Raw genomic sequence first — 13,501 nt, 5'->3', positions numbered from 1 at the left:
TGCTTTGTATGTGTTATGTAAAATAAGAACCACCTGACTGAAACATTTTAATAGGCCTGTATTTTATTTGACTTCCTTAATCAAAAGGCACTCGCACATCTGAGCTATCTTTGTTGCAGGTGCATGGTAACAGTTGAAGAAGAAACCCTCACCTTGATAGTATCGCTGCTCTTTGTTAAAGCTTTACGTGTCGGCTTCGAGGGTTCCTAAATTGAAAGCCACCTTTCAATGTCTATATTATCACACTGCAGTCTCCCTTATTCTACAATCAAATCCTTTGTTTTTGTCTGCCTTTCTCATAAAGTACAGTTGGTGTTTGTGGGCTGAATGAAGTGCAGGATAGTGTCAGTCTGTAGGCATTCTCAGATGCCCGAGGTTCGCTTAAAGCAGGTTTCTGATTTATAGTTTGATTATAATGTACCAGTTTGTTAACCAGTTTCCTGTGTGTGTGTGTTAGAACCACATGAAAGCTTAGAATGTCAGTGGTGTTCTACCTCAGTGCTGCTCGTGCACACTCTTGAGGAGGGAGCATGAGGGATGTCTCTTTGTACTGTTTTTAAAACACAAGGAATGATACAGTTACTAAATGGAATATTCAACGAGGGGATCCAGATCTAATTTGTGAAGCAAGGTTAAACCTCTGACCACTGAATGCTGCTTAAATTAAACTGACCATGAATCTGGCTTCGGTTGCCAATCCCATAGTAAAGTCAGAGTTGAGGGAGAGAGGAGAGGCCTCGGAGCGTCCTTCTTGTTTTCATGCTACAACAGATCATCCATGCAATGACAGCTCCATCACTTCCTGATTCTAATTCCCTATTCTATTTCCAGAACTATAGGAGAATACACAACACTACGCTGTGGGTAGGCCACAGAATTTAAAAATAATTACCTTTCTGTGTTTGTGTGTCTGAAAAAGAAAGAAGCTGTTTTTCTCTTCCAAAAGTTCATCATAAATGAGAGGGCTGGTTGAATATGTCTAATAGTGTTAGTGTAGCTGACTATTCATTGTCAAGAAAAGCTGATTTTTCTCTTCACTGTTGCACAAGTGTCAGCTAGGCAGGAAGGGTGTGAGTGTGGAGTGGTTTCCTCTGTACTATCTGTTGATCAGAAACAGAAGTAGGCGAGAGAGGGGTGTGAAAGGCGTTTTCTCACTAGGTTTTTGTGGTAGACAAGAGAAGCCTACACCAATCGTGATGTGAATGACAAATGCCAATGTACCAGGCATTTTCGTGAGAGGGTGAACTGTTTCACATTGCTATTTTGAAGAGAAAAAAAAACTTCAAAAAAAGGTATTTGAACTTAGAATTCCCACATAGAAATGAATGGGTGAGAAAGTTGTATTTGATGTAAACCTTTATCAGAAAATAACATTGTAAGTTGAGCGTGATGTGCTACGGGCACTGGTATGGATGACATGCACATTATACAATGTAGTGAAGCTTCTCGTTTCAATGTTTAATGTAACATAGAACATGTTTCTGACCTAGGCATGTGAACCTAATATACGTATGATCTTGTCCATGTGACTTTGGTTTCCGTTGCTTGCCTGCTTCCGCAAATACTAAATGCACGGCTCTGCATGTGTAGAGAACACACGCCACTCGACCGGCCAGCGCTGCATCGCACACAACCGGAGATATGGTCAACAGCTCGACCGACAGTGGCTTGCAGGACCCACATCTAACCACCAGCGTAAGTAGTGGATGCATGGCGCACTGTACACTCATTCCTACCTGCGTGTGATGGATCTCCGCTCAGCTTGGAGCAAAAGTCATCTATAAATAACATCAATGCAAACCGGCACTCTTCGCACTGCATGCTTGTAATAACAGAAAGTTTAACGTTCAGGTTATTGTCGTTCATGCTCCTTAGGTCAAGGAATGTTACTTTGTAGCTTAATATCCTAATACAGTCTATGCCAATTCTCTGGATTTGTCAATTGCTTATAAAGTGCTGATACATTATTATTGATTTGTTTGTTTCACTATAAGTAGTGTTTGTTAATATGTGGGTCTTTCCGCCAATTGGTTGCCTTTTGAGTAATGTAACTTGGTGATTCGTTTTTTTTCAACATTCTGTCATGGTGGAGACAAAACAGCCAGGCTAACCCGTTCCCTCGATTTGTGTTTTTATCCATACCCTCAGAATATTTACAAGGGACTGTACGTTATGTATGAGGGATACCTGGAGAAAATCGGATCCTTTTGAATTGAAATATATTTCAGTAAAATATATTTGTACCTAACCCCCACTGAAAGCTTGGAGAAAAAAGAATAGTGACCCTCCTCTATATCCAAAATAATAATTAAAACAAAGTGGATAGCAGAGAAAATGCCTACCGTTTGTCCTCACTCCTAGGACAGACCAGATCATTAGATATGCAGTTTAAGAAACGTTTATTTTTGTTTTGTAAGCATTACATGACAGAGTAGCCAGAAGTTTGTGGATTCGCAGATCACCACTGACAAGGGTGAAAAGATATGTTTATAATAAAAGCACTGCATGAATCTGTCAGGTAGCCTCGTGGTTAGAGTGTAGAGGTGGCAGGTAGCCTGGTGGTTAGAGCGTTGGGCCAGTAAACGAAAGGTTGCTGGATCGAATCCCCGAGCTGACAAGATAAAGAATCTGTTTTTCTACCCCTGAACAAGGCAGTTAACCCACTGTTCCTAGGCTGTCATTGAAAATAATATTTTTTTTCTTAACTGACTTGCCTAGTTAAATAAATAAAAAATCTTATTTGCGGTCTGAGGAAAAAGTATTTTATAAATGCAGAATCATTTTTAATACCACAACAGAGTATGACTACGAATGAGCGCATGCTTCAGTACCGGAGACGTTTTGATATCTATACAGGCTGTTGTTAGGAAGGAGGATAGTCTACGTTTGGATCAGTACTAAAGTTGTATATCAACCTTACAATTTGAGCCCAACAGAGACCGTTACAACTGCCGTATCTGATCATCAATCATTTAGAGAAGAAAAAAAACATTCATTGTTCATTAACACAGCAGCCACATATCATTCAGTATGAACTTGTAACTTTTTTATTTTATTTGGGAAATTTATCATTTTCAAATGTATTCAATTTTATTCCATGATATTGTTGTTACAAAATAGATGTGTGTTGACTGTGATTAGGATATGGGACTATAAGAGCATATGCAAGGCTAAATTAACAAACTAGGCATGCAAAGCTCACCACATGTTCCTCAAACCAAAGACTGGCCAAACTCGTAGTGCTAAAAGGGGATTCAAAGGAATTGTAGAATAACTGTATAGCCTAATACAACATTTTTCGTTTTAATTATTATTTCATGCTCACTAATACTTGTTTTAAATGTCATTTTATACAGCCTAAATGCTACATTTTATATCAAATCAAATAGGCATATAGGCATGTAGTTGAAGTGCTGATGTTGTGCTGTTGTAATGCCGATTGCTCTTGCCAGCCTGTAGGCTGTCACAACTGCTTCACATTTGATTTCTTAAATGGCAGGCCTTAAAATAACTATAGCCTAAATCATTAATTTCCTTTCCTTCTTCGGCTACCTGGCTCGCTCCTGACTGATTTAGAGTCCGTGTGTAGTTTAATAACCTGTTGAAATGAAGAATGTCAGTTGATAGGAACAGAATCATTACCTCCCCTCAGCGATAGAATGTTGTGGTGCTGCAGCCTGCCTCTGAATGTCATAGAGACAAACCAAATATTTTTTATTTATTTAACCAGGCAAGTCAGTTAAGAACAAATTCTTATTTTCAATGACGGCCTGGGAACAGTGGGTTAACTGCCTGTTCTGGAGCAGAACGACAGATTTGTTCCTTGTCAGCTCGAGGGTTTGAACTCGCAACCTTCCGGTTACTAGTCCAACGCTCTAACCACTAGGCTACCCTGCCGCAGTTTCTTCTCTGGCACTGAGATATTTAAGGAGTGCATGGTGACGGGAAGGAATTGTCTGACACAATCTATGGGCAGTAGACTGTCATTTCGTCTGTCAAGCAATGCAATTAGATGAGATGACTGACATTTCAAATGCCGCATCTTGTATATTTTTGCTACATATATGAAGATAGTCTTTGTTGCAGAGTTGCCCCAGAACACAACTGAAGGTGAAATATTCTGTGTTCTTAACAAGTATGTGAGGCGGTAGGTTAAGCACATTGGGTCAGTAACTAAAATGTTGCTGGTTCGAATCCCCAAGCCAACTAGGCCAAAAAGCTGTTGATGTGCCCTTGAGCAAGGCACTTAATTGCTCCTGTGAGTCGCTCTGGATAAGAGCCTATGCTAAATGACCAAACTAATCTAACTAAAAGGGACATGGATTACAACGGGGCTGTTGCATTGTGATCTGTTGGCCAACCAACAAGACTGCTGCTCAACCAATCCACGCAGGGAAGTGAAAGCGAAATGTTCCAAGCAAACGATAAAATTCACAATTTAAAAAAAGAAGAAGCCGGTTCTCGATAATAATCTGAGCTGTGACTGAGGCCACTTGTTTTAATGAGATGGCAGTTCAACAGACCTTTTCATTATGTGACACCAGCTTTGCTACAATAAAATCTAAATATCGATATAACTGTTGATAACTCATTGACACCTCTGTGGGGGCTGTTGAAAACTCCTTGATACATCTGAGGTGTTGCTGGCACCAACAAGGTTGAGAGTTAAAGTCAGGCCTATGCTAAAGGAATATCATGCTACCTCATTGCAAAAACCAATATGATGTTCGGTCTCTGTCTAAAACCTGCGTGTGATTCAACATCATGTGACATATCCTGAATTCGTGACCGTGCCATTGGAAAGTGGGATTTCTCTGATCTTTGTAGCAGCGGTTGGGCCAAAACCCTCTCAGCAAGCATCCGTGACCGAGGGAACGAGCAGCTTTTCACCTGTAGTCAACGGAGCCCTTGGACATGTTACGAGTTGGTATGAAGCCATCTGTAAAATCTGGTTTATCCAGACGTGGATGTTTTGATTCTGATGTCTGCGCATTTTCTGATTTAAAAGATCCATAGGCACAAAAATATTTTTTCTCGCAAATATTGTGCACATCTTTGTTTACATTCCTGTTAGTGAGCGTTTCTCTTTTGCCAATATAATCAATCCACCTGACAGGTGTGGCATATCAACAAGCTGATTAAACAGCAGGAGCATTACACATGTGCACCTTGCCACTCTAAAATGTGCAGTTTTGTCGCAATGCCATACAATACCACAGATGTCTCAAGTTTTGAGGGAGCGTGCAATTGGCATGCTGACTGCAGTAATGCCTACCAGAGCTGTTGCCAGAGAATGTCGTGTTGATTTCTCTACCATAAGCCGCCTCCAACATTGTTTTAGAGAATTTGGCAGTACACACAAACCGGCCTCACAACCGCAGACCACGCCAGCCCATGACCTCCACATCCGGCTTCACTACCACAGACCACGTGTAACCAGGCCAGCCCAGGACCTCCACATCTGGCTTCACTACCACAGACCACGTGTAACCAGGCCAGCCCAGGACCTCCACATCCGGCTTCACTACCACAGACCACGTGTAACCAGGCCAGCCCAGGACCTCCACATCTGGCTTCACTACCACAGACCACGTGTAACCAGGCCAGCCCAGGACCTCCACATCAGGCTTCTTCACCTGCAGGATCGTCTGAGACCAGCCACTCGGACAGATGATGAAACTGTGGGTTTGTACAAACGGTCACAAACCGTCTCGGGGTCTTGACCTGACTGCAGTTCGGAGTTGTAACCGACTTCAGTGGGCAAATGCTCACCTTCGATGGTCACTGGTACGCTGGAGAAGTCAGGTCATGAATCCTGGTTCAACTGTACCGGGCGGATGGCAGACAACGTTTATGGTGTTGTGTGGTTGAACAGTTTGCTGATGTTAACATTGTGAACAGTGTGCCTCATGGCGACGGTGAGGTTATGGTATGGGTAGGCATAAGCTATTGGCAACAAACACAATTGCATTTTATCAATGGCTGTTTTAATGCACAGAGATACCGTGACCAGATCCTGAGACCCATTATTGTGCCATTCATCCGCCGCCATCACCTCATTTTTCAGCATGATAACGCACGGCCACAGGTCGCAAGGATCTGTACACAATTCTTGGAAGCTGAAAATGTCCCAGTTCTTCCATGGCCTGCATACTCACCAGACAGGTCACCCATTGAGTATATTTTGGGAGGCTCTGAATCGATGTGTACGACAGCGTGTTCTAGTTCCTGCCAATATCCAGCAACTTCGCACAGCCGTTGAAGAGGAGTGGGACAACATTCCACAGGCCACAATAAACAGCCTGATCAACTCTATGCGAAGGACGTGTCACACCAGATGTGCATCTGTTGGTCACACCAGATTCTGATCCACGCCCCTACAAAATAAAACAAAGATTTCTGTGACCAACAGATGCATATCTGTATTCCCAGTCATGTGAAATCCATAGATTTAGGGCCTAATGAATTGATTTAAATTGACTGATTTTCTTATATGAAATGTAACTCAGTAAAATCTTTGAAATTGTTGCATGTTGCGTTTTATATTTATGTTCAGTGTATCTTAGCTGGCAAGGTTGTGAGACTTTAGAAAAGCAAGCAATAACTAAATGAATGTAACTCACATTCCTTTTAGCAGAAAGAATAGCCACCAATCAGGATGATACAGACAGCTTAGATACTGTACGCAGAAAAATAAACATATTTTCGACACAGAAATAAGCATAATGATTATGGTTATTGATTGCAAGAAAAATAGTTTGAAAAATGATAAAATTCTCCAATTTACAGACACTGGCCTAGCCCACCTCCGGGCCACATAGCCCACCTCCGGGCCACATAGCCCACCTCCGGGCCACACCCCAGTCATCCTTATGTACTTTGTGTCCCCTCAAAAACCGGAAAACAGTTCAGGCTGAAATATGTTATAGGCCAAGTAGGACCGTCAAGGTAGAATACATATGGAGTAGAGAGAGGCTACACAACACAACAGGGGAATGGATAAGACATATGAGGGAATGGATAAGACAAACAGAGGGAACAGATTAGCCTGGCTGTTTTTTTTCACTTCACCATGACCCCTAAGCGGTTCCGTATTCTGTCATAAAGAACGCAACTTTTTTTTTAAACATGTTTTTCCATCTCAAGACGTTGACCTCTGAAGGTCATTCCCTCTATAGGAGAGAATGGAAGACGTGATATAATCCACCCGCTCAGTTTTCCACCACGAAACGACCAAAAAGAGTAGAACCATCTTTTTACACTAGGGTTTGACTATAAGGTGATCAGTAAATAAATAACAAATTATTTTAAAAATAAATAGTTTCAGCATATTAAAACCAGAGTTTAGTTCCAGTAACAGGATTGACTTTAAAATGAGGGACAGGTTGTTTTTACCTTAAAAGTCTATATTTAAATGGCACTTAATATAGTAAAACCAGCTTTTAAAATGCAATATTTGTGCACAATTTCTACTTAAAACTGTAACATTAAAGGGATGTGAAAGTCACAAATGTTGTGGAATAACCCATGTAAATTTAGTATTTTGGTAAAATATGATTTAAAGTAAAGATTATAAAAGGTTTTAGAAGTATTTTATAGATTATTAATCATTTGTTTATTAGATTACAACCGTAGTGGACATAGGATAACATGCACAATTATTATATAGCACATTTTTCCAACAGTGAATTGTGGAATATACCTATGTGCCACATAGATTTGATCAAATGGATGGGATTTGATATGGTTTTGATAATACCATATGAAAATAATTAATTGAATGTATTATCAAGGTTAATTGATTGCTCAAGATACACTGTTACTATATTTGAATGGGCTAGAGACTGCGCTGGTATTGTAATGTCTGGCGTGTACTAACCATGACGTCTCTCTGCCCACGTTGTAGACCTCTCCTTTTGACGGTCTCACTTCTCTCTTGCTCTCCTTCTCTCTTCCACAGCCAGGATGTTTAGATGTTCATCCACGGCCTCCTCCCCAACCCTGCTCTGTCTAACCCTCTGGTCCCTGTGTAGCCTCCTGATGTCTGCCTTCTGCCACTCTCACCACAGCCCCTGCAGACTGGTAAGCGCTAAACTTCTTGGACAAGCTCATTAGAATAAATTTAACTCAATAAAAAAAAAATATATAAAAATACAATAAAATACAAAGTAAAGAAAGTCCCTTTGAACTATAAAAGCAGGTGGTTCTCAGTGAAAGTTGTAAAAAAAAAAAAAAGTGCCTCTGATAATATTTGCATATACAGGGTTAAGGGGAAGAGGGCATATGGCCCCACAAAGGTGATGCTATAGTGGAAACTGCTGCTGGTTTTCAGTGGTGTAAAGTCAAAATACTTTAAAGTACTTACTTAAGTATTTTTTTTTTCGGGTGGGGGGGGGTTATCTGTACTTTACTATTTATATTTTTGACAACTTTTACATTTTCCCCTGACCCCGAAAAGTACTTGTTACATTTAGAATGCTCTTGGCAGGACAGAACCATTGTCCAATTCATGCACCTATCAGTATAGCACATTCATTCCTACAGCCTCTGATCTGGTAGACTCACTAAACACAAATACTGCGATTCAAAATGATGTCTGTCTGTAAATGAGAAGAAAAAAAACAAAACAAGAAAGTCATGCTGTCTGGTTTGCTTTAATTCAAGCAATTTTGATGTATAGCATTTATACATACTTTTACTCAAGTAATATTTTACTGGGTGACTTTCACTTTTACTTGAGTCATTTTCTATTAAGGATATCTTTACTTTTACTCAAGTATGACAATTGGGTACTTGTTCCATCACTGCTGGTTCTCAGCGCTTCAACTCCTGTATACATGTAATAATACCTTTATACCCTCATATACTCTCTGGTCTGATATGAGGTATAAGCTTTTTTTTCCCCTCTTTGCTGTTCAAAGTTTTTTTTATCATATAAAAAAAGGTATTTTATATTGCATTTCTAAAATAAAGTATTTCTCTTGCATACACTTAAATGTCTCTCTTTTTTTTTTACTTTACAGACCCAAAAGACTGCTCTCTGTAGCAACAGTGAGCTCTCATCTGTACCCGGGGGCCTACCTGACAGCATAGAGGACCTCCACCTGAACCACAACCACATTCAGATGCTACAAGATGACTCCCTCTCCCGCTACGTCTCCCTTCGTACCCTAAGCTGTGCAGACAACCTCTTGGAGACGGTGGGGTCCAAGCTCTTTCACAACTCACCTCATCTAGAGAGCCTCAATCTAGCGGCCAATAACCTTCACGTTGGATACCAGCAAACTAGCCTGGCGCTGCTCACCTTGTCAAGACTCAGAGTTCTGGATCTGTCAAAAAATCAGCTCACAGAGGACATGGTCTCCGTCCTCCTCCAGAACATGATGTCCCTGGAGTACCTCAACCTTTCCAGGAACCTCCTGCTGAGGCTGGACGAAAGCTCCTTCAGCGACCTCCACCAGCTCAGAGAGCTGGACCTGCAGAGGAACATGCTGTTTGAGATTGACGGGTCCTTCGATCACCTGCACAAGCTCCAGAGTCTCAACCTGGCCTTCAACTACCTGCCCTGCCTGGTGCACTTCCACATGACCCAGCTGGTGGTCCTCAACGCCAGTCACAATGCCATTGAGTGGTTCATAGCCAACCAGGATCTCCAGGAAGTCTTCCAGCTGGAGACCCTGGATCTCACAGATAACAACCTCCTCTTCTTTCCCTTTCTGCCCACCCACAGCTGCCTGAGGAATCTCCATCTGTCCCAGAACAGGGTGAGCTTCTACGAACACCTGGCGGACACAACTGCCTACCCCAACTGGAAGACCAGTGTCCAGTTCTACAACCTGAGGGGCAACATGAGCAACGTCACGGCCAAGTTGTGGGACGAGAGCCTGCACGGGGACATCTCCTCTCTAGACCTGCTGGATCTGAGTGGGAATCGGGTGCACTACTTCCCCCAAGGATTCATCAGCAAAATGCCAAGCCTGACCAGACTCAGGATGTGGACAAACTGTCTTGAGGTCTTGAATCTAACTCTGGAAAAGCTGCCGGGGACGTTGTACGAGTTGGACGTGAGCAACAATAGGTTGACAGAGCTCCATGCCGACCAAGTTAGTTTGAGGAAGCTAGGCAACCTAAGCTTCCTGAACCTGAGCCAGAATGACCTGCAGACTCTACCTGCTCAGCTGTTGTCCTCTCTCACCAGCATCAGCTCTGTGGATATTAGCTACAACAGAGTTGGCGTGTGCTCCCTTGAGGCAGGGGGTGGGGGCATGGGTGGGGGTAACCAATCAGACTGTGTTGTTTGGAGAAATATCATTTCTCTGAGATATCTCTACCTATCGGGGTGCGACCTGGGGAGGCTGCCATCATCAGCGTTCGTAGGGACGCCCCTAACACACCTGGAGCTGTCTAACAACCCAGAACTCATCATCGGGCCCAGATCGATCGCAGGCCTCAGCAAAACTTTACACCATCTAGGATTGGGAAACACAGGCTTGAGACACTTTGACTTCTCTCCTTTCCACCACTTGAAGTCTTTGAACATTTCCAGAAACTCTCTTACTCAGCTCCCTGCTTCACTGCAACGCCTGGAGCTGAAGTTGCTGGACCTGAGGGACAACAAACTGACCACCGTCCCCTCAGCTCAGGCTAACGCGTTAGCCACGAAACTCCACACTGTTTTTCTCAACGGAAACACTTTCAACTGCTGCCAGTTGGACTGGTACAGGACGTTCGAGAGGGCAAAAACTGTCACTATCATGGACCTCTCAGATATTTCATGTCAGGATCTGACCAAAAGAACACACAGAGTGGTGCGTGTAGACTCCGTAATATGTGGCGGTAGTGAGGGGGAGTCTGTGTACTGGTACATCCTGCTGTTTATCGTACCTGTTCTCTGTCTGGTTGGAATGTCTGCTATCTTCCTGCTCACCTTTAGGCCCAGACTGCTTCCCACAGCAGTTAAACAAAAATGCTGGAGTCACCTTCCCTGTGTTGTTGAAGAAAAGTCCCAAAAAGAAGACACTGGTCGTGTCCAAATACCCATACTAGAAGTAGAAGTAGAAGGCATTTTAGGTATGCGAAAATAGAACGTTTTATAGTAAGTGCAATTACAAAAAAACTAGTATGCTTCAAATGCCACGTTACCTTTGAGAAAGATAATCCTCTTTCCAGGCTCATGTGTGTTTGGCAAAAGAGAAGATCATTATTTGATTTAACTAGGCAAGTCAGTTAAGAACAAATTCTTACTTACAATGACGGCCTCCCCTGGCCAATTGTGCACCGTCCTATGAGACTCCCAATCACAGCCAGATGTGATGCAGCCTGGATTCGAACCAGGTACTTTAGTGACGCCTCTTGCAGTGAGATGCAGTGCCTTAGACCACTGCGCCACTCAGGAACCCAAGGGGACATGCTGTACCAAAATCAAATCGATTTATATAGCCCTTCGTACATCAGCTGATATCTCAAAGTGCTGTACAGAAACTCAGCCTAACACCCCAAACAGCAAGTAATGCAGGTGTAGAAGCAGGTGTAGCCCAAATTGAAGCCTTAGAATGAATGAATGGCGGGAATCAACGCAATTGCACATTAGATTAATCATTCTCAGGATGGATGAGCCTAGTATGTTGCTTACTGCATTCGTTTGTACAAAACAGTAGGTATGTAGTACGATTCGTACACAGAATGTAGTTTTAGTAAGTAGTAGGTAAGACAGATTTCAGACACAGACATTGTCACAAATTACAATTATGTAAAAGTGTGATGTTTTGCACGTACAGTATCAATACAATTTGAGGACCGAAACAAATGTTTCCTTACAAAGCAATTGAGTTTAGGTAATTCATAAACAATGTCATATTACATGTGGCAACACTTAAAACTAACATATCCTGCTCAACCAGATAAAGAACTGTGTGTTACAATGTTCAGCAGCAAGTCAACCTTTTTGCATTGTTATAATCTGTATGTGCTACGTGTGGTTGGTTCACACGATCACTGCCTCTGGGGGCCTGAATGTGAGAATATGGCTATACTCACCATGTCTTTGTGTGCTATGTGTGTGTGTGTGTGTGTGTGTGTGTGTGTGTGTGTGTGTGTGTGTGTGTGTGTGTGTGTGTGTGTGTGTGTGTGTGTGTGTGTGTGTGTGTGTGTGTGTGTGTGTGTGTGTGTGTGTGTGTGTGTGAGCAGAAGTTTTGTGATGCAAACTGTTGCTAAAAGAAGTGGAGGAAACATGACATTTCCTGTTTTGCTGAGATGTGCATCAACTGCCCAGTTTTGTATCTGACTCAGAAAGGACAGGTTGGCGGTTTTCACCTCAAGTCATATTTGTGAGGCACGGCTGCAACTCTGGTCACAGGGACCACAAATATGTTGTTCTCTAGTATTACACCAATATGTATTTGAATGATTTAATTTTAGTATTTGGATAACTACTTCAAATGTACCATGTAAATTATATAGAGATATACCATGTTATATATTTATGGTCAGTCCTATAGAGGAATACCATGTTATATATTTATGGTCAGTCCTATAGAGATATATAGGGATGTTAACACATTTTTGTGCACAATTTGAAATGTTTTTTTTTTCAGCTCATGAAACATGGGAGCCAACCCTTTACATTTTATATTTTTGTTGAATGTCCTGCCCTATGAACACCTCTGGTTATGTATATTTTTAAAAAAGTATTGTGCTTTTACTGTTTGAAATGGCTCTGTGACAATCACTATGCTCCAATACAAATAAACCCTGCCTAAAGTGAAGCACCAATCAACATCTAATACTTTCTGAAAGAAACACTGAACACTGAAGAAGACAAAATAGGTGTGTTGACTGAGGCCAAGTCATTTTTTAAATTTTTTAACCTTTATTTTATCAGGCAAGTCAGTTAAGAACACATTCTTATTTTCAATGACGGCCTGGGAACAGTGGGTTAACTGCCTGTTCAGGGGCAGAACAACAGATTTGTACCTTGTCAGCTCGGGGGTTTGAACTCACAACCTTCCGGTTACTAGTCCAATGCTCTAACCACTAGGCTACCCTGTCATGATCGAGCGCTGGCCCTAAAATGGCCCCAGAACATTCTAAAGATCTTCCAGATATGCGTGTAGTGCTGAATAGCTAGTTTTGTCTGTGGCCATGCATCTCAGAAGGTAATTCAGAATATTGTTGAAACTTAAACTTAAACACTTCAAGGTAATAATGAGTCTTACACTTCAAGAATGAATGCTGGGGTGTGTGTGTGTGTGTGTGTGACTGTGTACACACACAGTAGGCTACTTCTACAGCTACACCTCTGGCAATTAAAATGTGTGTGTTTGTCTTTGTACCAGTGCCTCAGAGTGACAGGCAGGCAGTGCTGGATGTCTGTGTGAAGTGCAGAACGACTGTGAAGTTCAGAGTAACCAGAATACCACTGTGGTAATGCTGTGGCTGTAGGTCACGGTGGTTTACAACAGAGACAGAAACCTAGCCAGCGTGGAGGGAAGACCTGGGACTC

General features: G+C 42.1%; 1 protein-coding gene across 3 annotated transcripts; it reads left to right on the top strand.

The window, feature by feature from the left end:
• The first annotated feature begins 55 nt into the window (after nt 1-55).
• LOC135517128 (transforming growth factor beta activator LRRC33-like) lies at nt 56-12,771 on the top strand. Of its 3 annotated transcripts, XM_064941158.1 has the most exons (4): nt 56-1,292; nt 1,591-1,695; nt 7,961-8,082; nt 9,024-12,771. In XM_064941158.1, exons 3-4 carry the CDS (start codon nt 7,966-7,968, stop codon nt 11,082-11,084), a joined length of 2,178 nt encoding a protein of 725 aa, XP_064797230.1. In that variant the 5' UTR covers nt 56-1,292; nt 1,591-1,695; nt 7,961-7,965; the 3' UTR covers nt 11,085-12,771. The 3 variants fall into 3 exon arrangements, with proteins under 3 accessions (XP_064797230.1, XP_064797231.1, XP_064797229.1); XM_064941159.1 differs by lacking the exon at nt 1,591-1,695; XM_064941157.1 differs by lacking the exon at nt 56-1,292 and having other exon boundaries at nt 1,302-1,695.
• The last annotated feature ends 730 nt before the right edge of the window (nt 12,772-13,501 follow it).

Source organism: Oncorhynchus masou, chromosome 28 (genome assembly GCF_036934945.1).
Source record: "Oncorhynchus masou masou isolate Uvic2021 chromosome 28, UVic_Omas_1.1, whole genome shotgun sequence".
In the NCBI taxonomy this organism is placed as follows: Eukaryota; Metazoa; Chordata; class Actinopteri; order Salmoniformes; family Salmonidae; genus Oncorhynchus; species Oncorhynchus masou.
Note: the sequence above shows the minus strand (reverse complement) of the source record. Positions and strands in the feature narration are given on the sequence as shown.

Excerpts from the sequence above, each read along its gene's own strand:
- LOC135517128 (XM_064941157.1), top strand. The coding sequence starts at position 1,569 with ATGCACGGCTCTGCATGTGTAGAGAACACACGCCACTCGACCGGCCAG. Across the intron at positions 1,696-7,960 it reads ACCCACATCTAACCACCAGC|CCAGGATGTTTAGATGTTCA; the intron begins GTAAGTAGTGGA and ends TCTCTTCCACAG. Across the intron at positions 8,083-9,023 it reads ACCACAGCCCCTGCAGACTG|ACCCAAAAGACTGCTCTCTG; the intron begins GTAAGCGCTAAA and ends TTTACTTTACAG.